Source organism: Alternaria burnsii, assembly GCF_013036055.1.
Source record: "Alternaria burnsii strain CBS107.38 chromosome Unknown 705, whole genome shotgun sequence".
NCBI lineage: Eukaryota > Fungi > Ascomycota > Dothideomycetes > Pleosporales > Pleosporaceae > Alternaria > Alternaria burnsii.
In genome coordinates, this window is record NW_024066107.1 from 3,329,709 (window position 1) to 3,351,773 (window position 22,065).

A 22,065-nucleotide genomic window follows, 5' to 3' on the forward strand; every position below is an offset into this window, starting at 1 on the left:
AACATGTCGTTCATATTGTATCTATATCGCCTACTAACGTCGACGTCCGACTTCTAATGATGTCTTCATACAACTGTCCAGTCGTCATTTCACCGTCGTTGCGAGCCCTTTGAGGATTGGTAGTGTATTATCAGCAGCCGGTACCCCCACATCAGAAGCTGCACCGAATATACTTCCGATCTTCGGTTCCGGCTTGGTATCTTTGGAATTTCCGTCCACTCTTGTAGTATCCTTCTCCACTGCTTTAGCAACCTTGACCGTGTCGCTCCTTTCGTCTACCGAGGCTTCCTTTGTTTCTTTGGTGACAGTGCCAGTATTCTCTGGCAAAGAAATCTTGAATTCGTAGTAGTAAGACGGAGGGCGCTTTTCCAACAATCGGACGGCAACATCGTAGATGAAATCGGCCGGCAACATTGCCTGCGCCTCCCGAAGCAAGATTTTGTCACCAAATTCTGCGTAGAAATCCACAAGGAGCGCCCTGACCCGACTTTTTTCGGTCATACACTCGAACAGCATTGCCGTTGCTACAGCAGGGAGATAATCTTTCGATCTGGTAGAAGGTGACCAGGGTTTGAGGAGAAGCTCATTCAAGAAACCGTACATTCCCTCAACGATCTGGTTTTTGGATTTGGTATCTTGTAGTCTTTCTGCCAATCCGTATAGCTCACATAGCTTCAACCACTGGTCAGGACCTCTAGTGGCCAGCTGATTCGCGTATACGAGGTTGAGGTATAGACGAAAAGTTTGAGGATTTTCATCCAGTAGCCATACGACTAATACATCCTTCCCTTGTGAGTCCTTGCTAGTAGCGCGCTCGATGAATCTGGACCTGGATGTAAAGAGCGTTTTGTGCACACGAAAGTCTGCTCTGTCACCGCCTGTCCCGACAACCACAGGCATCATAGAATCGTCGAAGCTACGGACCATGAGTAATGATAGAGTTCCTCAGATTGAAACACTTACACCAGCATGTCCCACTCAAAAACTCGTTTGTCTTTGGTTTGAAAATTTGCATTACTAGTCGAATCAATTTGCTTATTCGAGATGCTGGTGACGGTCGGACGCTTGGGGTTACCGGGCGTGAAATCGAACTCCGGCATGATCAACTAGCGATAAACTTGGAGTATACTTGGGTGATTATGATTGTTACTGTTCTTTCGCTATATCTTATAATACGATCCCCTGAGGTGCCTTGGCTGAAATACGAAGGTCGCGACTTCATCAGGATCACAATTGTCTCAGCCGTGTATCGAATACGCGTGCGTGTGTAACCACAGCAAACAACAAATCGAACTTGGGGCTTGGTTAAAAGTTCATGAAACGATTGCGCGACCTCAGAGTTCCTGACCCCGGCCGAAGTGCGTCCTCCAGCGGTTATGCAGGGGTGAGGCGCAGCAGTCAGGACCACCCCAACCAGAAGCGATTGTGGGATCTTGTTTTGTGTTAGCATCTGTTGTTCTGACATAGTTGCGGGCGAATCATGAACAGAAACTGTGTATCATACGCCGAGTTTTGTAATGCATATACTTAGGAAAAACAAAAGCACTGAACAGACTAGATGGCCTAGCTCGCGCTCATATGTGGTATGTAATTGCTCCGTTTACGCCATGCCAACCGAGTAGGACAAGCTAGCGTTGTTACGAGCAAATTCTTTTGAGGGTACGGTCTAACGTGAGAAAAAAAACTAAAGAAGAAGTCCTCTTTATATACTATCGTTTGCCTAGGAGTGGACAGTCGATGGTTCTCCAGAGCCGGAAAGTATACATCTCCATGGTTCGATGCATGTGGTGATATTAGGCTACTGCAAAAACAATGAGCATTAAATCGGTCATATACACGTTCTGATTTCCGTTATTTCAGGTCATAATCGTGCGTGTGCTGCTGAATAGTTGAGAGTCCTACTTCTTCTCATCGTCGTTGGATGGAGCCTCTCTCTTCTCCAGTATCTTGTCTACTATACCGAAATCTACCGCCTCCTGCGCGTCCATGAAGTAGTCACGCTCCATGTACTTCTCGATCTCTTCCAATGTCCTCTTCTTTGTGACATGCGACTGGTATATCTTGTTCAATTTATCTCGAATTCTCAAGATCTCTTTGGCATGGTCGGCAATGTCGCTTGCCTTACCACGGTATCCGCCACTCGGCTGGTGTATCATGACTCTTGCGTGTGGCAGTATGTATCGCTGGCCTTCTGCGCCGCCTGCGAGCAACAAGGACCCCATGGAGGCTGCAATGCCCATGCATATCGTGCTGACTGGGCAGCGGATGTAGTTCATGGTATCGTAGATGGCAAGACCGGCGCTCACGCTGCCACCAGGCGAGTTGATGTACATGGATATAGGCTTCTCGGGGTTATCGGCTTCGAGGAAGAGGAGTTGCGCGACGGCGTTGGCGGACATATAATCGTCCACCTCGCCATTCAGGCAGATGATTCGCTCTTGGAGCAGACGCGAGAAGATGTCAGAAGTTTTCCAGCCTCCACCCTATGAAGTCAGATAGGAAGCGAACAAAAGCGTCATTGGGCTTACAGTGGTCTCTGTCACGTAAGGTATGGGTAGCGAGATTGCTCGTGGTGTCTGTTGGTCCTGTTGCTGTGGGCTCCATTGCGGTTGGAAGCCGAATTGGCTTGACATGGCTCGCGTGCCATGTCTATAGAAGCCTTGTAGTGTCGATGGCCTTGTAGCCCGCCGTAGAAGAAAAGCCATGATGTATGATGTTGGGGTAGCTCCCTCCTCCCCACACGAACGAAGCTATGGCGCGCCAAGCCGGGGGTCCGACGCAGTGGTTTGGAATCTTTCATGATGCCGCCTCATTACCTCATACGAATCACACAGTCGCCCATCTTTCTTGCCTGATGCCAGGCAGATGGACTTGTCGCCCGAAACTATGCTTGAGCCCCATTAGACTATCCTTGCGGGCTCAATGCCGCCAGTCTTCCGCTCACGTCCCAGGTCGCATCCTGAGGGGCCGCGACCTCGGCCCTACACGAGAAGATGCCCACCAGACGTTCCGCCTTCGCAGGGACGAAACAGCCAAAGAACTTCCATTGTCGCCACTGCTCGATCCGTTAGTCGTAGATGAAAGATCTCGTTTCGAGCAAACAAAAGAGCGCCCAAAATTTGCAGAATTTACACCTTTTCAGAAGAAGCTATGGATGAATCCATTCGGTATGCACATTCCTGTACTCAGTCAATACACGTATCTGACGGTTCAGCCCACGCGTTGGCGTCACCTATTCGCCATTGTCGCGCGGTACAAATCGTGCTCCCCACCGCTTTCTTGGTGTCTCTCAACGCCCGCCCCCACCCCACAACGAAAGACCCGTGGCTCCTGCCTGTCTCTCTTACCACAGATAAGAAGCATCTTGGTCCTCCGTTTCGTTTTCTCGGGAGGCATTTGACCGCCGCATACATGGGCAAGAGGAGAGCATGGGAGAGAGCTCTTTATGCACGCATGAACGAGAAGTATGGTGGTCATAACTTGAGGAAGATGGTCTGGAGAGAGGACATGCCAGATTTCATACTGGATGTCATGCGCAAGAGAGTAGTCAGCAAACTCAGCTGGAATTTTGGTTTCAGAGGCCGCTTGATTCCAGTCGCAAGCCCTCGCACTGAGGATATTGAGGGCGTAGAAGACGTTTCCTGTGTGCTCATATTCCGATCGCTTCGTACTCGCGCGGACGATTTGCAAAATCAGGCAGATCGGATCACGGCCGAACTGGAAAAATGGTCAAACTACTTTACCAAGAGTTTCGAGGCGAAGCTCGACCCTCACGCTGCTCTAGAGGTCACCCACAAAGCCCCGAACTGGTATAGTGGCCCTGTTGTTTCTCATTTCAAACCTCGTGTGCGGTATCCAGAGCTTGAATTTCATACCACATTCTGGCGAGGGAAGAAGGTTGCAGTCTACAGCTTGACGGATTTGCTTGGAGAAAACAAGGCACAAGAATTGATAGAAGGCAGTCAATACGCTGGCGAGAGATCTGTGGTAATCAAGGCAGCAAGACACAACGTACCGGTCGAGATACTACTTATGCAGCTTCAGGCGTATATCGCCCAGCCGGGACCTTGAACGTCCAAACAAACAGTCTAATAGATTTCTCTAATTCGCTCCTTGTGCCGCACATCACAAATACTCAGGTCTTGGTACCCTCATTCATCCTTCTCTCCCAATTGGACTTTGTCATCCCAAACATGTGCTCATCCTTGACCTCACCATTTTTCACAATATGACCCTTCAGTACACCTTCGAGCGCATATCCATTCTTTTCGAAGCATCGCATGCTCCCCACGTTACCAGAAAATACGCCGGCGTAAAGCTTCGTCAATCGCTGTCCATTGTTCTCGTAGCTCTCAAATGACCATGTTGTGAAGGCTTCCAGCGCTTCTGTCGTATACCCCTTTCCCCAAAATGACTTTCCAATCCAGAAACCAACTTCCGCAGTATGCGCGTACACATCCATGCCTAGTTTCAAACCGATACCCCCAATAGCGACATCTGGAGATGACCGCTCACAGATGACGAAATGATGTTGATATGGAAGTACGAGGTTCATGTTGATCCATTGCTCGGCACTGGAACGTGTATATGGGTTGGGAAAGGTGTTCCTCATGTATTGAGCGATCAGTGGGTCATTTGCATGGAGACTTGTGTTTGAGGCATCTTCAAGACGCATAGAACGGACTATCAGACGCGTAGTTGTTACTATGGGCGATGGAACTGATGCGCTCGTCTGTGTTGGTGTCGATTGTCCGGTCATGTTGGCTGAGATGCAGTACACAAACGGAAGCTGCCAAAGAGGAAGGATGCAATGAAGCCAGGGTGCCAAGGAGAGTTCAGTGTGTATGCAGTCTTAAACAGTTTATCTTCTTCACAGCCGTTGACTCATGGCTGGGATACGAAGACGCAAGATCAGGCTAAACGACGCGAGGCAGACGCACCTTCCCGGTTAGGAGGGGTGACTGGTGGCCTGAGATAGCTGCACTCATTGATTACCATCAAATACGACCAAGATGTGGTCATGACCATCAGGTAATGAAAGACTTGGTGGTTATGACCTGCACGCTGGATCATAATCCTACAAGGTTGGGTTGGGGACATGTGACCAGAAGAGGGGTGACGTCGTGTGGAGGTGATACTAGCGCATCGCGCTAAAACGCGTCTGTCGCGTGGGCTAACCAGCGCTCGGAATTCCTACATCGCATCGCAACGGCGCTCCCATGTCGTCTTTCGGAGCAAAGTGAGTCAGAACACTGAGAATGCTTTACACGTCTAACAAGGTTATAGGAAGGTTGTGAGAACCTACTCGCGACAAACAAAGCGCCAACTCTACGATGAGGAACCGCCCACCAAACGAAGACGCGTCGAGACCACTATCGAACACACCAAATCCACAGCCTTAACGTCACTCGGTGCTGCTCCCACGGTCGTCGTATCGTCTCTTGAACGCGGAAGCTCTACCCCTCCTCCATCCAGCCCGAAAGATTCGCCCGCAGTCTTCTCAGACGAACCGCCTCAGTCTAGTCCACCGTCGTCCCCAGTCTCACGCAGCTCGCCGCCGCCCGTTCAGAAACGGCGGCCGGTCTTCTCGATATTCAAGAAGCAACTCAAGCCTAGAGCGCCCGTCAAAGAAGCCCTTGTAGAACAGAGCCACAATGCGCAAAGCTCGCCAAAGCCAGCGCCTAAGAAGAAGCAGATGGTGCAGATGCAGTTAGACTTGGCGTCAGAGACGCGGAAAACGTGTAAAACATGTGGGATGCAATATATACCGTCGCACGCTGAGGACGCGGCGCTACACAAGAAGTTCCATGCGATGAATCTTGGTGGAGTGGACTTCACCAAGCCAGTCGTTGAGCGCTTTAGGAAGAATCAAATATGGAGTGGTGAGGGGGGCTTTATTGCTGTGGTCGGAAGGAAGGATACACTGGCGCTGCGCAACCGGGCCAGCGACGTGCTGAAGGTCGTGAATGCCGAGCTTGCAGCTGTTCCAATATCAGACGATGAGCTTTGGGTACAGACCAACCGGACGGCCTGTGCAGACGCGACTGAAAGAAGAACTGCGAGTTCGAAACAGCAGTCCTCATTGAAGAGTGAAGCAAACGTGCCCCTTGTCGATCGATTCAAGATATATCTATACATCCGAGGCAACAAGTGCGTAGGAGCATGCCTGGCGGAGCGTATTTGGGAAGCCTATAGGGTCTTGAACCCCACCACTTCACTCGAGCAGGAAGATGGAGATGCTGTCGTGTCGCAGAGCTCTTCTATTTCTATCAGCACCGATTCGGATCCAGTGACCCTGGGCATATCGCGTATATGGACTTCGAATCAGCACAGAAAGAATGGTATTGCTACCAGACTGTTAGATTCCGTAAGATCCGACTTTCTCTATGGGCTAAACGTCGACAAGGCCAAAGTCGCTTTTAGTCAACCGACGGAGAGTGGAGGTAACTTGGCGCGAAAGTGGTTTGGCTGCCAGGCTGGATGGCATGTGTATGTCGACTAGCATGATATAGAGGCAAAGATAGAGATAGACGTAGATAGCTTTAGTCGCTGCGAAGATGACTGCACATTAGCGGTGATCCGCGGTTTCAGAGAACTGGACTGATGGCAATTCTTACAACAAGCCTGTTCTATAACACGAGTCAGTTATCGCACAAGGCCCATCTGTAAAACACAGATATCGTCTGCAAGGTTGTGACACATGCATATCAGAGTTGTCCATTGGTAGGCAACAATGCGTACGAGGTACGATGGTGGGGTCTGTTCGTTGTCCCACGCCGGATCGCCAGCACCTGCATATCGGCGATGATCAAGTCGCAGAGCCGACCATCAGCAGCAGCATTTCTTGCGCTGCACCATCTCACCGCCTCACCCAAGCTTCTTCCATGTACATAGAACAATGCATTGTTTTTAACGCCCGCCATGTCGTCCGGAAACCCTTTCCGCCTTTCTCAAGCTCCTCGTCAGCCCGCGGCCATCCCGCAGACTTCCTTCATCAACACGGATAGCAGTGTGTCTGAGGCGCGTAGGGAGGACAACGACCATGGTATTCCCTCGCCTTGCCTTTCTGCGTCTGCTGGCATTCAAGGAGTAATTGTCTTACAGTGCTCGAAGATGCCGCCCCTCCGCCGACAAAGACCAAGAAGTCTGTCCGCATACTTTCTCCCACTACGACAATCCCACCCTACTCGTTTGACGACAAGCATGCGACTCTGAGCGAGCTCAGAGACAGGCGATCGAGCCAAGGTCCTCCTGCGAGCCCTCCGCCCCCCGTAACACCCGCTGGCCATGCCAACAGTTCAGTCACAGCAGGCGAAGCCAATGCCCAAGTCATTGGGAAAGACGCCATGGCAGTAGCAGACGTGCCCCCAAGTCCAAGTCCATACGTGAATCACCCTCAAGCGACCCTATCGCCGAGCAACGTACCGGCGAATCCGTTTTCGAGAACGCTGGCGTCACTAGAACCGCAAGAAAGGGAGAACGACGAGGAGCGGACAAATACGGGAAGACCAATGTTGGGCAGCAGCAGGGCATCTTTAGACGTAGAGAGCTTCAAAAACCTACTCATGACCGGAAAGCCAACTCCGCGACCATCCGGTCCGCCTCCGCAGCCTACAAGCGTGTCACAACCACTTGCTGGCGCACAGTTCGAGACTAGCAGTAGCACAGATACCTCGTCAATCTCGCGGCAGTCGCTATTCGAGCCCCCACAAGAGACACGTGCAGATTCTCCGCGTACATCTGTCGATATGGCTGCATCTGACGAGGACGAGAGTATGGGGCTGGTATCCGAAGTGAAGAAGGGCAAAAAGAAGCCTCCGCCTGCACCCAAGCATCGACACGGGAAGCTGGTCGCGCCGAGACAGCCACAGACAGTGTCTTTCGAAAGCTTTGCCGCGACCGAACCAGCACAAGCACCTTCTCCTCCAGCTATTAGACGAACCGACAGTTCAGATATGCAGAAGCCACTCCCACCAACCCCGGTTACTGCGCCACAGTCCCTCCATATCAGCACACAGGATACGACACCATTACAGTCCCCACCAATACTACCGACAGCGACTCAGCCTTCAACACCGTCAGAGGGTCCAACTCGACAAAAGAAGACGCCTCCGCCCGTGCCGTTATCTCGAAGACAAAGTCAGCTCAAGACTACAACTACAGGCAATAGATCGCGAAGCAGTTCAAACCTTACTATATCCTCTCAATATTCAGTCGATGCCCCACAGAGCCCGGGTCCGAATACCTTCGACCCATTGCTCGGAGCAAAATCACCACCCCCTCCTCCACCCTCACGGCACGGCGCACGGCTTGCGAACCTAGGCAACTCAAGCGCAAACTCTTCCAGTACCGAGTTGCCACAGCGGTCGAGCTCGGGTCGAATGCCGAGATCTGTTCCTGAGCCTCCGTCGTCTCGTCGGAGCACTCTAGAGTCACAACCTTCTTCGCCTGCACCTAGTGTGCACCGCACCTCATCCATATCGTCTAATCGCAACACCCATCGCAATGTGTCTGGAGAAAGTACAGGAAGCAATATGCCGCCACCTCCGCCACCACCAAGACGCCGACAGTCAAATCGCTCAAGCCTTGACCAGCAAAGGCCTCATGTGTCCTATTCCTCTCCCACGGAAAGTCGAAGAACGAGCACAGAGTATCGTCGCACAAGCACAGAACAGAGGCGATCGAGTGTAGCTAGCGAGAGTTCGCTGAGAAGAACGTATGAACCTGTGGATGAGAAGAGCGAGAATGAACACGCTTTGTACTCTCCAATTGAGGAGAGCGAGAGAAGGCTAGGTCTTGATGAGAACATAAGCGGTGGAAAGGATGGCGAAAGGAGGAGTGATTCGAGTAATATCCTTGACGACATGGAGAAGTTCCAGCGCGAGATTGATGAGCTGAGGACGAGATACAAACAAGCGGGATAGTGCCTTGCTTGAGTAGTCACTAAATGCGAAACACGGAGAATAGATATTGGCACGAACAGTTTCCTCGCGCGAGAGACTTTGAGCATCTTGCAAAGACATTCCAATCGATACGCATGCACCCTTGTTGTCTGACTATTCACAATCAAGGTTGTCTTCTTACATGAGCAAACAGCTCGTCATAGGACACATGCTCTGTTCTAGGTTGTAGCTTAGTCGCGAAACTCGTCTCCTTCACGACACACCCCTCTCAATATTCATATCAGCACTTGCCAAAACGGGGGCTTCGAGCCTTTGAATATATCATGTGGAGGGCTAGAGATGATGATTCAGACGAATCGGAAATAATTAGCTTGGTGGTTTTTCACAGAATTTGCGGACAGTGAACAGTTCCATGAATGTTGTGAGGTGCTCTAGTCCCTAATATTGTAGACCATGCCGCTTTTTGTATTAGACTTGTGAGAAGCTACAAAGATGCTATATCACGCGGTAGCTAGCTAGTTTGACGAAGGATGATACCCCGTTCCCGTAAAGACGGTCAACGCATGTCAAATGGCTTAGACCATGACAGCCAGCGCTGCGGCGCCCATGGCGACGAGCGAGCCCATACCGACTGCAGGTGTTGCAAGAGCGGCGCCAGCAGTCTCAGGGGGAGGAGAAGTGCTGCTTGCCTCGGGCTTACCAGGACGACCTGAGGATGATGTAGCCACCACCGTCGTAGTAACCGACGCAGTCGAAGAGGCAGAAGCACCAGAAGTCTCACCAGAGGGAGCAACGAGCGTGGAAGACGCAGGATGAGCTACTGAAGTGGGGATCGGATGTCCGGGGGGAGGCAGGATAACGCTGGTAGTAAACAGTCCACTGCTCAGGGCGGAGGAGACGACCGACTCAGCGGGAGGTGGCGCATACGACGGCTTGCCAGGCTGCGGAACGCACTCTGTGATGGTAACGGTAGCAGTCATGGTGGCAGCGGGCGCGCAGACGGCTGGAAAGCTTGTCAATTTGTGTGGTGTGAAACGTGTGGAACAGGTACTTACAGTCCGCAGCAACGACAGCCAAGACCAGTGCAGCAACAGCGAGGAGCTTGTAGCCGAACATGTTGATAGCAGTAATTCGATTTTGGGTGGAGATGGAGCTGAGTAGAGCTGAATTGAAGTATATTTGACTTGAATGGATGCAGCTGCAGAGATGATGGGGCGTTTGATGAGTATCGTGAAGAAGAGAAGACACGGAAATTCAGAAAAGTTGTTTATATGACGTGCTGGCAGCGTTTGCAGTCACGGAGGAAATTAGCTCCGTGGCAGGCAGGAGCGAAAGTGAAGGTGAAGGCGCACTTGTGAGTGGGGTGAGAGCGTGCCTTGCTGTGCTCTGCAGTTACCCAGGAAAGGGACCTTGGTGTCGCCGCCTGCCCATACAGCACCTAGCCAGCCGGCGATATGGTATCCTGTACCTCTGCTTGACGCTGAGATTGCCCAAGTATACCTTTGCAGTCTCCTTTGGGCTCCAAGTTTTTGTCAACTTTTACTAACAATCTTAGTGCCGTGATGCAAATGCGACTAGCCTCCTCACCAGATTGCACCATGCACGACAGGAGATATGCTAGAAACGTGACTGTTGGAAGGTACCGGTTGATGACATACGTAGATACGTTGGCAGGTGGTGTTGAGGTTGCAGGAACGAAAGACCTTGTTCAAACCAGGTATACTTCGATTGCCAGATACGAGCTTCTTCATAGGATGCGTTTGCTCTTTCCGTTGTCGAGTAACACTGTCCACCTCTTAAACAAAACCTATGGTAGTCTGGTTGACTTCATAAAATCTACGAACAGGAGGACTGAGTTTACGTGCATTGATAGTTGAGAAGCACAGGTAGAGTGCGGTCAGAACACTACTGGTACCTGGCCCTCCATCGCATCTGTAGGTATCAATATACTGCTCTATAGAAGACGAAATAAGAGAAAACACGGGAAGACGAGACGCGCAGATGGTTACAAAAGCACTTCGAGAAGGTGCTTCTTTGCGAATTTGACATATTGCCGCAATTAAATCGCGCCGCTTTTTACACTTGGTTGGCACAAGGCAAAGATCTCGAAGACAGCACGCCTAAATGCCCAGTGTCATGGAACAGCAAGCCAGTCTGGCTCTCTGCGGACTGCATCTCATCTGGACTACAAGACTTCGTGGACATGGTAGCGAAGGCTACATTCTGATTCGGCTTTCCTCAGACAGCTGTACAATACTGCTATGGGTCAATTGGAATCTTCATCTCTACCTGCTTCACATCCTGCTCTTTTGGTATTTGTATATGTATATGCTAGACCAACCAATCTGAAAACAAGTCCAGGGAGTCGGACCCCGTGGCGTTAGGTGCGAGTAAGCAGCCACCTGACAGTGTAGGACAGCCTTGGAGACAGGACGTGTGGGGACCCGTTCTTAATCGCCACTTGTCGCGCAGGAGTAACATCTACCGCTCCAAAATAGCCTGTGTTTTCTTCGAGGGCGGCTGCAAGTTTATCGCCATGCTGTAGGTTAGCCTCGAGTTTCACGGTCGGTGCTAGCTGCACAGGAGATTTCCTCCCGCCTCGATATGATGCGATAACGCTAACATGGCTGCGAATCGCGTGGCTCTGCTTGGACATTTACCCATCGTCTCGGGTGTTCCAAACACTATACAATTTCTTGATTCTGCGGACGCGAAAAGCCAAAAAGTAAGCTGCTGCTGCGTTGTCCCTACTAACCGGACGTCGGAATCTGGGCTTGCTGCACGGCCCGATACGAGCTGTATGCGCTGCCTGCTTGCTTATGCCGTACTGCGGATATGCTCGTGAAGACCATTGGCCACGTAAAAGGCCAAGCCGGTGGCCTGGATGCGGCGGTGTCATAGCGGAGCTGGTGGCTGTTTAAAACTGTAAAGCCTAGGGTTACAGGCGCCTGTATACACGGTGTTGTACAAAGGAGGGAAGAAGCAACGTTCCGCTGGACCCTTTTGGGCCCTCCAAGATTGACCACTCGCACACATGGAGCGGTCTGCTTACTTGCATGAGTAATCATGCATTGCTATAGAGACGCTGGTAACAGCTTGCATTGATGTGCGGGAAGAGATACTTTTGACAGAAAACTACAAATTGAAAGCATGGAAAAGACTTTCGCAATCAGAGAGTGATTGAGGACGACGCAGAGCTGGGTCTGAGTTAGAATGAGTGTACAGCATCGAGATCTCCTCACCGCATCATTTGTTTCGCTAAAGAATGCCCAGGTGCTTACACACGACGTGTGGTGCAGACCGCCTATACGAGGTTGATCGCTCTTGGAATTTTCGGACATAATTGTTCCTCTGCGGGAGGCACAGGATTCCTAAAACCGATAACAGGGCTGTGCTGCCGATCACAGGATGAACAGTGGCGAACTCCACAGAACGCATCTCGCAGGATTGCGAACCCAGTCATGAATGGCGGTTCAAGCACTCCGTATAGCACAACGGTTGAGGGAACCAATGTACGGACTGCTCGTGGGAGTTCTCTCCGATGTGCTATCAGCCAGTCATCTCCAAGGGGCTTGCTGCAAGCTAGCCCTGGCCCATTGCACATATGGCAAGCTAATGCGGCAGATTAAGCGCATCCACGTCGACTTGAGCTTTTACGGAAACCCGAGACCGCGTACGGTACGAAAAAGAAGGAACGATAACCTCGAAGAGGGGTTTCTGAGGGGCAGGTTTGATTGGAGAGGGGACAAATCGCCGCTGAGAGGTGCATGCAAGCGAGTTCTAACCGGCAGCCGTGCGTTAGGGCCCGCGGAGCGGCATGGCAACGAATCTCGGTATTCTGGCGTTGTGTAATTTGAAGGTAATGGTATGAGACATTCATACCTTCCGAATCGAGGAAGAAATATTGTACTGCTCACAAAAATTTGGCGGCGTTGTAGACCGCAATAAAATGAATTGTCCGTTACAACGCCCAGCCGTTTGCCGTATATTTGAGACGACGGAAGGCTCATCTATTGGGGATTCTGGAAAAGCCATGTTCCAAGGCTGTATTCCAAGACCGTTCCGCCGTCACGCAATTGTGGTGGATGGCATGGAAAATGTAACGGCTGCTGCGGAGTGGCGTAGGCGCTCCACTTGCCTCATTGGTATAAGCTGTTCATCGTCTCGGCATGGAACTAGACAGTCAGATTGTGTTGCAGCCTTGCTTCATTCCAATAGTGTTAATCACAGATAGTCTGAAAAAATTCAAGGGGTTTCCAGGAACCCTAGCGGTTGAATGGTTGCTTGAGGTGCGGGAGCAAAAGCCGCCATGGAACGAATTGTGTTCAGGATGCCGCGAAGGTTATCGTAACCGCCTTGGATGCAAGATCATGCAGCTAAACGTACGTTGGGCTAGAATCTTGTGCGCCGGCTCCATATTCCTTCACATGTGGGAACAAGATGGCGCAAAGCCATTCCTACACGACGTCACTTCTGCTTAAGGTTGATGCGGAGCGTTGTGTACCAGTTATTGTAGCAACGTGGAACCTGCGCGCCATTTGACGACGATCTCAAAGCATGAGACTAGCCCAAGGGAAATGGGACGTGGCAAGTTTGGTTGAAAAAGGACTTGGTTGACCATACATGTCCGCAGTCAAAGGACTCCCAGAACAATGGTCACTTATAGCCCTGCAATGAACGAAAGCAATTCAGTGTGTTTGATGGCGGGCAAGCCCAAGGACAGCTGGGCATGCTAAATGCAGTGAGCCAAGCTGAGAGAAAGGCAATGTTGAGCGTCTAGATGCCTTTGTTGGACACTCTCTAGCATGGTTCCTGCTCATTCGGTGCACAAAGAGCCGATTGAATGCACGACGGGCGGAGATATTTCATCTAAGATGAGATCTTGAGATCTGAATCTAAGTGAGAAAACAGGGGTTGTCGGGATTGACTGGCTGATACAATGACAGGCCGAAACTAGCACCCCGGCGATCTGGCTGTGGGCACTCGCAGCGGGGCAGAAGCGATGGAAGGAAGGAGGCATGCCGTGTGACGTCGGCGGCCGGCCGGGTCTAGGTTAAATACCATGGTGACAAATAGTCCAATTCAGACGATCAGACACAATTTCCCATACTTCCAATAGTCTGGGGAACGACAGCGTTGCACTGGTCGTGGTAGTGACAGAGCGCCGTCGCTTCTTCCGACACATGGTCTGTAGCTGGTACAGAAAGCGTAGTGGGCAGAGAGACCAGCAGTGATTATTGTCGTAGACCAGGGAGTCGGCGACATGTTTTTATCGAGCGATCGGCACGCACGTCCTAGACAGAGGGCAGCAAAGTTCTCAGGGCGCATCAAGGCTCCGAAAATGAGTGGGAAGTTCGATCAGATCGGAGCTATGCCCGATATGACGGTCGCGTATCTCAGGTTTGTTGTTTGGATCAGGGAGCCCCTTGTTCCTGGACCCAGGTGGTGGGCTGTCATGAGATTTGTGCAGCAGGGTGAAACCAGCCGTTTTGGACATTGCACATGGTTGCAGATGAGAGTCGCCAAAACTCGGTATTGTTTGGGGGTGCATGATGAGGCACGACGTGATGGCGCAGGATTAGACTCGCTACAGCGTCGGCCGTGGGCGCAGACTGGAAGCCCACGGAGACGGGAACGAGCCAACGGCAACCCGACGGCTGCGACTCCTTAGCGCGGGCCACTTTAGGTGAGCATGTGCGTTCGCGTTTGGTTGAGCAGTTTGCGGAAGCCTCTGCGCGGGCGCGATCGCGATTGCGCTGGTCACAATAGCCGGCGCACGTTTGTTTGGGTGAGCGTGGGTGGAGCAAAAGGAGAAATTGATGGTTACTATGGTAGTTGGTGGTAGTCAGGCACGCTGTGAACGTCGTCGCGTCGCAGCGCAGGTGGAAGTGGTGCCAGAGCCAGAGCGGGCCTGTTAGTCAGCCCACCCGGAACAGAGGCTGCTTGACCCCGCCCAAAATGCCAGCAAGATGCCAGATGCGATCGCGATGGCAGACATGCCAACACCCCCCAGGGACCAGCTGTGATATGATGTTGACGCGTCTCGTTTATCGGCGGGAAGTGCCACAGAGATGCTAGCGTGCTCGATCGCCAGCGCTGGCCAAGCCACGGGCGTGGTGTTGTCCTGTCGCTGGCGTGCGGGTGCCGAGGGTAATCTGCAGCCATTGAGCCTGGCACAGAGCTAGCCGCGAACCTTCTTCCCCTACTCCACACACATCGCCGACTGGCCTCCAGAACACGCCGGCCTTTCTGCCGCTGCCCTTGACTGGCTACATCACCTGCTAGCCGTCCCCCAGGCGCTGCGGGGACTGACTGGGAACTGCAAGCTTCTGGCACGCTGCCCTGCCGCTGTCTGGGAGGAATTGTGTGGTCAAATTCCAGAAGACTGCAATTGCTTCTTCCCACTGCTGCTATAACATATGCTAGGCAAGCCCTCGACGTAACACACTCGTACTGCTCCTAATCCGCTTGCTTGCTGCCTCACCACCACCCACCAACCAACCACCTCTAGCAGCCTCGTCAATCACTCAGACGAGTATCGATCTGCTTTGCAAGCGTCCATGCGCAAACTGTTTACTGCCATCGAAATACCAAGTCTTCGCCTGCTAGGCTCCGCCACCTCATTATCCTGGCTCACCCTCCCCCGGCCCGCAAACAGAGATTTGTGCGCATCGGAACTACTCACACGCCCCTCACACCTCGATCGCTGACGTCCCAGCGCCAGTTCCCACTTTCGCACCAATCTTCTGCCTCTTTGGGTTCCGCGGCCAACTTTGGCCGTTGCTACTGTGCCTCACGTCACTCGTCGCGTATCTGTATCGAGCTGCGTCCTGTCCAAACCCTGTCGTGCCGGTACGTGAGCGCCTTTCTAGCTCCGTTGTTTTTCGGCCCATCTTTAGGCCTGCTCCGCCCAGCCCAGCACATCCGCACCCGCGTGGACAGTCGCCACTTTTCCCCTCCGTTTACATACTTTGCCCGCCCACTCCTCGCACTTTCTCTTTCATCCATTATTCCTCACAGTCGAAGTCGTTGCTAGACGTACCCCTCGAACTGTACCAATCCAGCATCTGTTGTTGTGCTGACTCCGCCATTTGTCAGCTACCCCGCCGCCACCCACACACCTCTGCCACACCACCACGCTTCATTCGCCATCTGTCGTCTGAACCCTCACCATGCCTGCTGAACGTCGAACCTTTACTTCGACCAGACCGGTCAAGACCGAACGCACTCATGAAGAGAACCAGGAGCGGTTTGTCATCTCAATTCAGTTTACACGCAACCAATTCTAATGTCTGTTAGTGCTTACATTGCTGCCTCGCGCCGCAGTGACCGTAGTCTAGAGGCTCGCATTGAGTCGGCACGCAGGGCTTCAGAGATCCATAAGAAGCGTACTGGCCGTGCTTTGCGTGTGACTGAACAGGATGTCATCAATGAAGAGATGTACGAAGAGGAGGACGATGATCTGCCCACCCAGTACCAACGCTTGAATGCGCATCTGCACACTACCTCTGTCATGTTTAACAAGAAGCTCCATGATTACATTGCGACACAGCACGGTGTCCGAAACATGTTCATGTCGCAGTACCAAAACCAAGGCCCGGCGTTCCCCCAGTTTGGTCAACAGTATCCAGCCAATGGTGCTTCGCTTCCACAGTCAAACAACTGGCTGAACCCTTCCATGCTACCACCACAACAATTCACACCAGCTTCTCCTCAGAGTTTCCAGCAAGCGCAGCCGTTCAGCCCGACTTCTACTCAACCACAACAGGGCTACCGCCAGTCACCGTACCACATTCCTCAGCGGACCCAGTCTCACCAGCGCGCTCTTTCGATTCAACTGCCTCACGGCCTACCGCACTTTGATCCATCAGCTCAGCCGGCAAGTGCAGGTACCACGACGCCACAGACCGAGCTTAACCGAAGACTGTCTCTACCACCGCAAGCTTTCCAGCAATCAAACCAAACAGTAGAACGACCAACGCGCCCTTCGCTATCGCGTTCGCCTACTGCGCATTCGCTTCAAAATCGCCAGTCATCTTCACCACAGACTGCTTCGCCAAATGCGGTTTCAGTCCATGACGCTGCAACTGCTCAAAGCGACCCTAACACGCCTACTTCCTATTCTTACAGCCCAACGAACTACCCACACAGTTCGCAAGCACTTAACTCAAACCCTTTGACCTTGTCCATGCCACCTGAGTCACAGCAGTTCTTAGGTTCCGTCCTCGATCAGAACGATCCTCGCACTGCTATCTTCATGGCTGGTAGCGACAATCTTCCTCAGCCATTTGCTCCAACCTACACATACAACCCCAACAAGGTTACACGGACACCGAGCAGCGCAAGCATATCAGAGAATGCTACTGGTTCCGCTCAGACTCTATCCTCAGGCCTTAATCTGAAGACTGAGCCCGTCTCTGATACCACATCATTATCAATGCCGAGCGCTATATCCGATGGATTCTATTCTAACGATTCGTTCTTGACACCTGGCAATGGTGACTACAGTGCCTTCTTCGACTTCCAAGGCGGCGATTTTACACAGTCCTTCGATGACCAGTCCGCGAACGACCAAGACAACGGCAATAGCCTTGTCAACTGGGACTAGGCTACTTTCCCTTCTTCTGTTTATTCCTTCTTCTTAGGCTAAAGGCCCTTTTGTATGATCCTCTTTGGGTCTTGTGTGTTGACTGCCTTGATACTTTGCTACGCTTTTGGGTAACGGTTCTGGTTTCACACGCACATGATACCTTTTGTACAGTGTCGTTAACGAGGTTACGACTGGAGGCGTTGCGTGGAGTTTTTCACATGGGCTCAGAAAAAGCTCCATATGTTTAGCATACAAGCGTATCCTTCTGCAGGCGCTTCGAGGTTGCTGTCGCCTGTATAGCGATCTCCTCTCTCGGTAACACTTCAACCCGAAGTGCTTACTTGTAATACATAATTGTAACGGCTATTAGTCGTATGCGATTCATCGTGCATTCCTACCGTGTGTGACTTGCACGTGATGTATCGTCAAAAACTTCGGTATGCAGCTACATGTTGTATTTCGGGTTTGCGAACATTATAGTCATATGCAAAATGGCTTTGAATAAGGGTCTGAAGATGTACTACACAGAGAGAGGGATTACGCAGAGGCCCAGAACATGAATGAGAACTGGCTGTTCAGTCAGTGGTTCCGTGGCGGGTAACACCCTCGAAGCGGCCCGTCGAGGGATGTGCAACACATACCAGTCTGGAACCTAGTTACGCACAATGTTCTGTTATGTGGCGAATCACATACTTGTCACTCATGCCTTCTGCGTGAGTGTGCCTATGCGTACAATGTTCTCGTCGAAGTAACGCTGGAACAGATAGTTCGGCTCACGTAATGACGCTAATGGTGAGCTAGCGTCGTGAACAGCACCTTCGTACCGTGGATGATGGTTTCAGCAGATCTGTTCCATTGAAACAACGAATACAGCCTATGCGATGCGCAACAAATTTTATATCAGCACATCTGGCCTTACATCGCCATCAATCTACGTTGCTACTCCTGAATCCATCAGAAGCTCTCACGGATAGCTGCACCAACCATCCCGAGGCCTTGTCTTACCGCGGGGTTTTCTGTAAGACGCACAACCCTGAGCCGGAATTTGGTTCCTGCATCTGTGCATCGAGTTAGTAATGGCAAATTACACACGAAAATATACAAGCTGTTCAGTGCGGTCCCTAAACTCGAGTCGTCCTTGGTCCTTTTGCTGCACGCCTCTGACAAGCTCTTATATCGTACCAATGGTACTTGCTCTAGAGAGCCTGAAAACTGCACAACCTGTGATAATAAACAATATTTAGCAGAAGGCGGCAATGCCGACATCGCGATCAATCTGCCGAAAGCAATTACAGAATGTCTACTGATCCTGCAACGAACCATATTCATGTGACTCAAGTACTGATTCGTGGAATGCATTTCAGTTCGGTTATGATACCTCTTCCTGCACAGAGTTTCTTGCTCTTGGGAGAGAAGCACTGCAAGGCGTCTGTCAGGCGGTATTCCAGCCGACTCCATCTTCTTGTGTCATTCGTGTAATGCCTCCGAAATACGAGCATGGTCGAGTGTAACGGCATTGAGTACATTTTTCAACGTCAAGTTACGCCGATCCATTGGCTCGCAACAACACCATGCCCAGAGAAGTGGCTGTATCAATCTCTTCAACCCCAACGACGGTAGGCTGGATCACTTCGTCATCTGTGAACTCCTTCCTTGAAGCCTTTCCCATCTTCGCCTCCTTCTGCACTACCGGTGGCGGCTGCTGCGCTGCAGTGTGACGTTGGCCTTCGTCCGTTATCTACCATCCCGTAATTGCTGTTTCTAGTTAGATTCAAGATGACCAGCATCTTGTCACACTACCAATCTATACGAACACACCAACTACCTTGCCTACGGATCGCTGCAAAGCAGTCTTGGCCAGTATGGTCTATCGAGGTGGTGCAATTCTGCTTCAAACAAGGCCGCTACTCCAAGAACTCACAATGTCAAAATCTGGAGGCCAACATATCGATAGGAATAACCTAAGCATCATAGGTTGTACGCCGACTGCCGTCAAGTTTGGTACTTCGATGACTTGTAAGGTGGATACCATGAATGGAAGCATGATGCCGTGTTGCATGTTCGCGTTAGTGCTAACCGGTTGTTCTGTTACTGCAGTACAGCGGTGACAGGATCACACCATTTTACCATCGCGGTGAAACGCACATCTTCGTATATAAGATCGTCATTCTCACTCACTTGAGGCACAAGCCCTTCAGCTCTAGTTGACAGCCAAACACAGCCTCTCGTTCCTTTCTCTATTACCACTCGCTCATTGCTTTAGCTCTTAGAAAGAGTGACTCTTGTGACCTACAAAGAGTCATGAAGCTCATTACTTGCATACCGTTTGCGGCCTTTCTGACGCTCGTTGCTGCTGAGCGGGCGCTATGTAAGTTTCAGTTCCAACACTGCTTCTGGGAGCATATACCTTATCAATCGACACATCGAGAATCTAGTTCCTTTTCGTCTTTTAATATGAACTGACAACTCTGTCTAGTGAACTTTCCACAGCACATACGGCCACGGCAGTATGCGCCGCCACCGCCTTACTCCCCCACTTATCCTACTTCGATCAACAGTGCTACTAGCATCTCACTGTCTACTGGTATTCCTCCAGTTTCGACACCCTCTTCGTCAGCAAACTCCACAGCACCAGGGCCCTCCACAATTGTCTACACCAGCGTCGTGGTCATTACATCGGTAGTTGTCCCAACGACATCGTAAGTTATGATCAGTTCTCGTGTTCAGTTCCTGTTGAACTAATATGTTGAAACAGCCGAACTTCATCTGGAAACTCTACATCCACAGAGGCTACAGCAAGTAGTTGGGGTAGTAGCTCTTCGTCTGTGAGCATCTCTCTCTCAACTGGACCTCATTCTTCCGGATCCGGATACTACCCATCTTTACCACCGTACCCGACTTCCGCGCCTTACGGTAACAGCACCGGTACAGCTTCGTCTACTTGGGGCACAGGTACCGCAACAGTGTCCTCGATACCGCCGTTGACCTCCACAGCTAGTGTCAACTCGACAGGTTCGCAAAGCTCCTATATCCCAAGATCTTCAACGACAAGCACCAATGTTACTGTCATTACCTCAGTCATCGCTTCCACTACTGTCATCACTATTTCCCCTCCACATCCTTCGAATGGAACGGTGACCCAAACAAACACAGAGCCTACAGCGACATCCAGTGGTGATGGGACTACTTCTGGGATTACTACGTCGTCCGGCTACTATATTCCACCTGGAAACGCTACCAACAGCGCCAGCAGTCCGACTGAAACAGATACCGTGTACTCGTCGACCATCAATATCTCGACCATCTCCTGGATCACCTTTACCTCAGTAGAGTCATACACCACGACTGAGACACCTACGTCAACCACCGACGATTCAGTACCATCGTCGACTTCAGATTCATCTAGAAGATCAAGAACCACCCGGAGTCGCACCAGCACACGTGATTGGTCTCGAACTCATACTATGTCCAGGCATTCTACAACTAATTCTGCCTCATACACGCCTACTTCTTCCAAAGAGTCGTCAACGGCATCATACACTCCGAGTTCTTCTGGAGAGACGCTTAGTCCATCTAGTGCGGAGTCTTATACACCATCGTACACAGCATCTTCTACAGATGATACCAGCAGTGTACCTAGTGCGTCCAAGACTTACTCTGCTTCATCTACGTTGTCGCAATCGTATAGCTATTCGTTTAGCTCGATCGTTACAGACACATTCTCGCCCACCCCATCGGATACCACAACTTATCCGGGGCCAACGCCGACAACGGAAAGCTTCTCGTACTGGACGACCTTGTCGTCATCAAGCGATTTGGCCAGTGAATCTGAGACCCCTTCGTACACATGGCCGATCAGATCAAGCACTACGTTGGTGCTTCCTTCTGAGACATCATCAGAAGCGTTGAGCAGTGAATCTGGTACCATCGAGACTCCTTCTGCCACTTCGTCACCTTCTAGCAGCGCGAGCAGCTCAGAGACACTTCAGGAGCCAAGCACGTATACGTCTACCGGAACGGAGTACACGTCCTTCACCTCCTCAATCTCAGCATCCGAGAGCTTTTCCAGCTCAACTTCTATCATAGTCAGCTCTACCAGTACTGATGCCACCGCTACCTCTTTCCCAGTCGGGTCTTCTACCTCAGGCTATTCCTACTGGACTCCGCCCATTAGCTCAGCAACCAACACGGATGCTACCGCTACTTCTTTCCCGGTGGACTCCAGTACCGACTTCACGAGCTTGACTGGTAGTCTCACTCAGACGACCTTTGAGACGAGCGTAAGTTCGACCAAGAGCGGTTACGCACTACCGCCTGTAGAGACGTACGAAGGGCAGGGTGACAAGGTGAAGAGGGGCATGGTAAGATTCTATGATGTTGATTGAGACACAAAGGAACAAAATCTAACTATTCTGGCAGATGGGTATGTGGTTCATGTGAGAGCGAAGCATCGGATTGGGTAATCATGGACCTCTTTGGGAAAAACGATCAGATGAAGCATTACAACATGTTATTGCATCTCACCAAAACAATCCCACATTACTTTCTCTACTTACCTCGATTAGTGTAGAC

General features: G+C 51.2%; 11 protein-coding genes across 11 annotated transcripts; 5 read left to right on the forward strand and 6 right to left on the reverse strand.

Moving 5' to 3' along the window:
• Positions 1 to 84: 84 nt before the first annotated feature.
• Positions 85 to 1,100, reverse strand: GT037_001171 (uncharacterized protein; the record flags this gene model as incomplete). Its single annotated transcript, XM_038926218.1, has 2 exons — positions 85 to 916; positions 964 to 1,100. 2 exons carry the CDS (start codon positions 1,098 to 1,100, stop codon positions 85 to 87), a joined length of 969 nt encoding a protein of 322 aa, XP_038792074.1.
• A 798-nt stretch (positions 1,101 to 1,898) lies between these two features.
• On the reverse strand, positions 1,899 to 2,705 carry GT037_001172 (atp-dependent clp protease-like protein proteolytic subunit; the record flags this gene model as incomplete). Its single annotated transcript, XM_038926219.1, has 2 exons — positions 1,899 to 2,483; positions 2,529 to 2,705. 2 exons carry the CDS (start codon positions 2,703 to 2,705, stop codon positions 1,899 to 1,901), a joined length of 762 nt encoding a protein of 253 aa, XP_038792075.1.
• A 706-nt stretch (positions 2,706 to 3,411) lies between these two features.
• Positions 3,412 to 4,071, forward strand: GT037_001173 (uncharacterized protein; the record flags this gene model as incomplete). The annotated part of the gene is made up of 1 exon (XM_038926220.1): positions 3,412 to 4,071. The coding sequence occupies one exon, from the start codon at positions 3,412 to 3,414 to the stop codon at positions 4,069 to 4,071; it is 660 nt and encodes a 219-aa protein (XP_038792076.1).
• Positions 4,072 to 4,135: 64 nt separating this feature from the next.
• Positions 4,136 to 4,759, reverse strand: GT037_001174 (acyl-n-acyltransferase; the record flags this gene model as incomplete). The annotated part of the gene is made up of 1 exon (XM_038926221.1): positions 4,136 to 4,759. One exon carries the CDS (start codon positions 4,757 to 4,759, stop codon positions 4,136 to 4,138), a length of 624 nt encoding a protein of 207 aa, XP_038792077.1.
• Positions 4,760 to 5,219: 460 nt separating this feature from the next.
• On the forward strand, positions 5,220 to 6,502 carry GT037_001175 (uncharacterized protein; the record flags this gene model as incomplete). The annotated part of the gene is made up of 2 exons (XM_038926222.1): positions 5,220 to 5,239; positions 5,287 to 6,502. The coding sequence occupies 2 exons, from the start codon at positions 5,220 to 5,222 to the stop codon at positions 6,500 to 6,502; spliced, it is 1,236 nt and encodes a 411-aa protein (XP_038792078.1).
• Positions 6,503 to 6,921: 419 nt separating this feature from the next.
• GT037_001176 (uncharacterized protein) lies at positions 6,922 to 8,924 on the forward strand (the record flags this gene model as incomplete). Its single annotated transcript, XM_038926223.1, has 2 exons — positions 6,922 to 7,045; positions 7,105 to 8,924. 2 exons carry the CDS (start codon positions 6,922 to 6,924, stop codon positions 8,922 to 8,924), a joined length of 1,944 nt encoding a protein of 647 aa, XP_038792079.1.
• A 554-nt stretch (positions 8,925 to 9,478) lies between these two features.
• GT037_001177 (uncharacterized protein) lies at positions 9,479 to 10,019 on the reverse strand (the record flags this gene model as incomplete). Its single annotated transcript, XM_038926224.1, has 2 exons — positions 9,479 to 9,906; positions 9,959 to 10,019. 2 exons carry the CDS (start codon positions 10,017 to 10,019, stop codon positions 9,479 to 9,481), a joined length of 489 nt encoding a protein of 162 aa, XP_038792080.1.
• Positions 10,020 to 10,341: 322 nt separating this feature from the next.
• GT037_001178 (uncharacterized protein) lies at positions 10,342 to 10,503 on the reverse strand (the record flags this gene model as incomplete). Its single annotated transcript, XM_038926225.1, has 1 exon — positions 10,342 to 10,503. One exon carries the CDS (start codon positions 10,501 to 10,503, stop codon positions 10,342 to 10,344), a length of 162 nt encoding a protein of 53 aa, XP_038792081.1.
• Positions 10,504 to 13,985: 3,482 nt separating this feature from the next.
• GT037_001179 (uncharacterized protein) lies at positions 13,986 to 14,168 on the reverse strand (the record flags this gene model as incomplete). Its single annotated transcript, XM_038926226.1, has 1 exon — positions 13,986 to 14,168. One exon carries the CDS (start codon positions 14,166 to 14,168, stop codon positions 13,986 to 13,988), a length of 183 nt encoding a protein of 60 aa, XP_038792082.1.
• Positions 14,169 to 16,075: 1,907 nt separating this feature from the next.
• Positions 16,076 to 17,511, forward strand: GT037_001180 (uncharacterized protein; the record flags this gene model as incomplete). The annotated part of the gene is made up of 2 exons (XM_038926227.1): positions 16,076 to 16,152; positions 16,203 to 17,511. The coding sequence occupies 2 exons, from the start codon at positions 16,076 to 16,078 to the stop codon at positions 17,509 to 17,511; spliced, it is 1,386 nt and encodes a 461-aa protein (XP_038792083.1).
• A 2,283-nt stretch (positions 17,512 to 19,794) lies between these two features.
• GT037_001181 (uncharacterized protein) lies at positions 19,795 to 21,878 on the forward strand (the record flags this gene model as incomplete). The annotated part of the gene is made up of 3 exons (XM_038926228.1): positions 19,795 to 19,861; positions 19,970 to 20,192; positions 20,249 to 21,878. 3 exons carry the CDS (start codon positions 19,795 to 19,797, stop codon positions 21,876 to 21,878), a joined length of 1,920 nt encoding a protein of 639 aa, XP_038792084.1.
• Between the last annotated feature and the right edge of the window lie 187 nt (positions 21,879 to 22,065).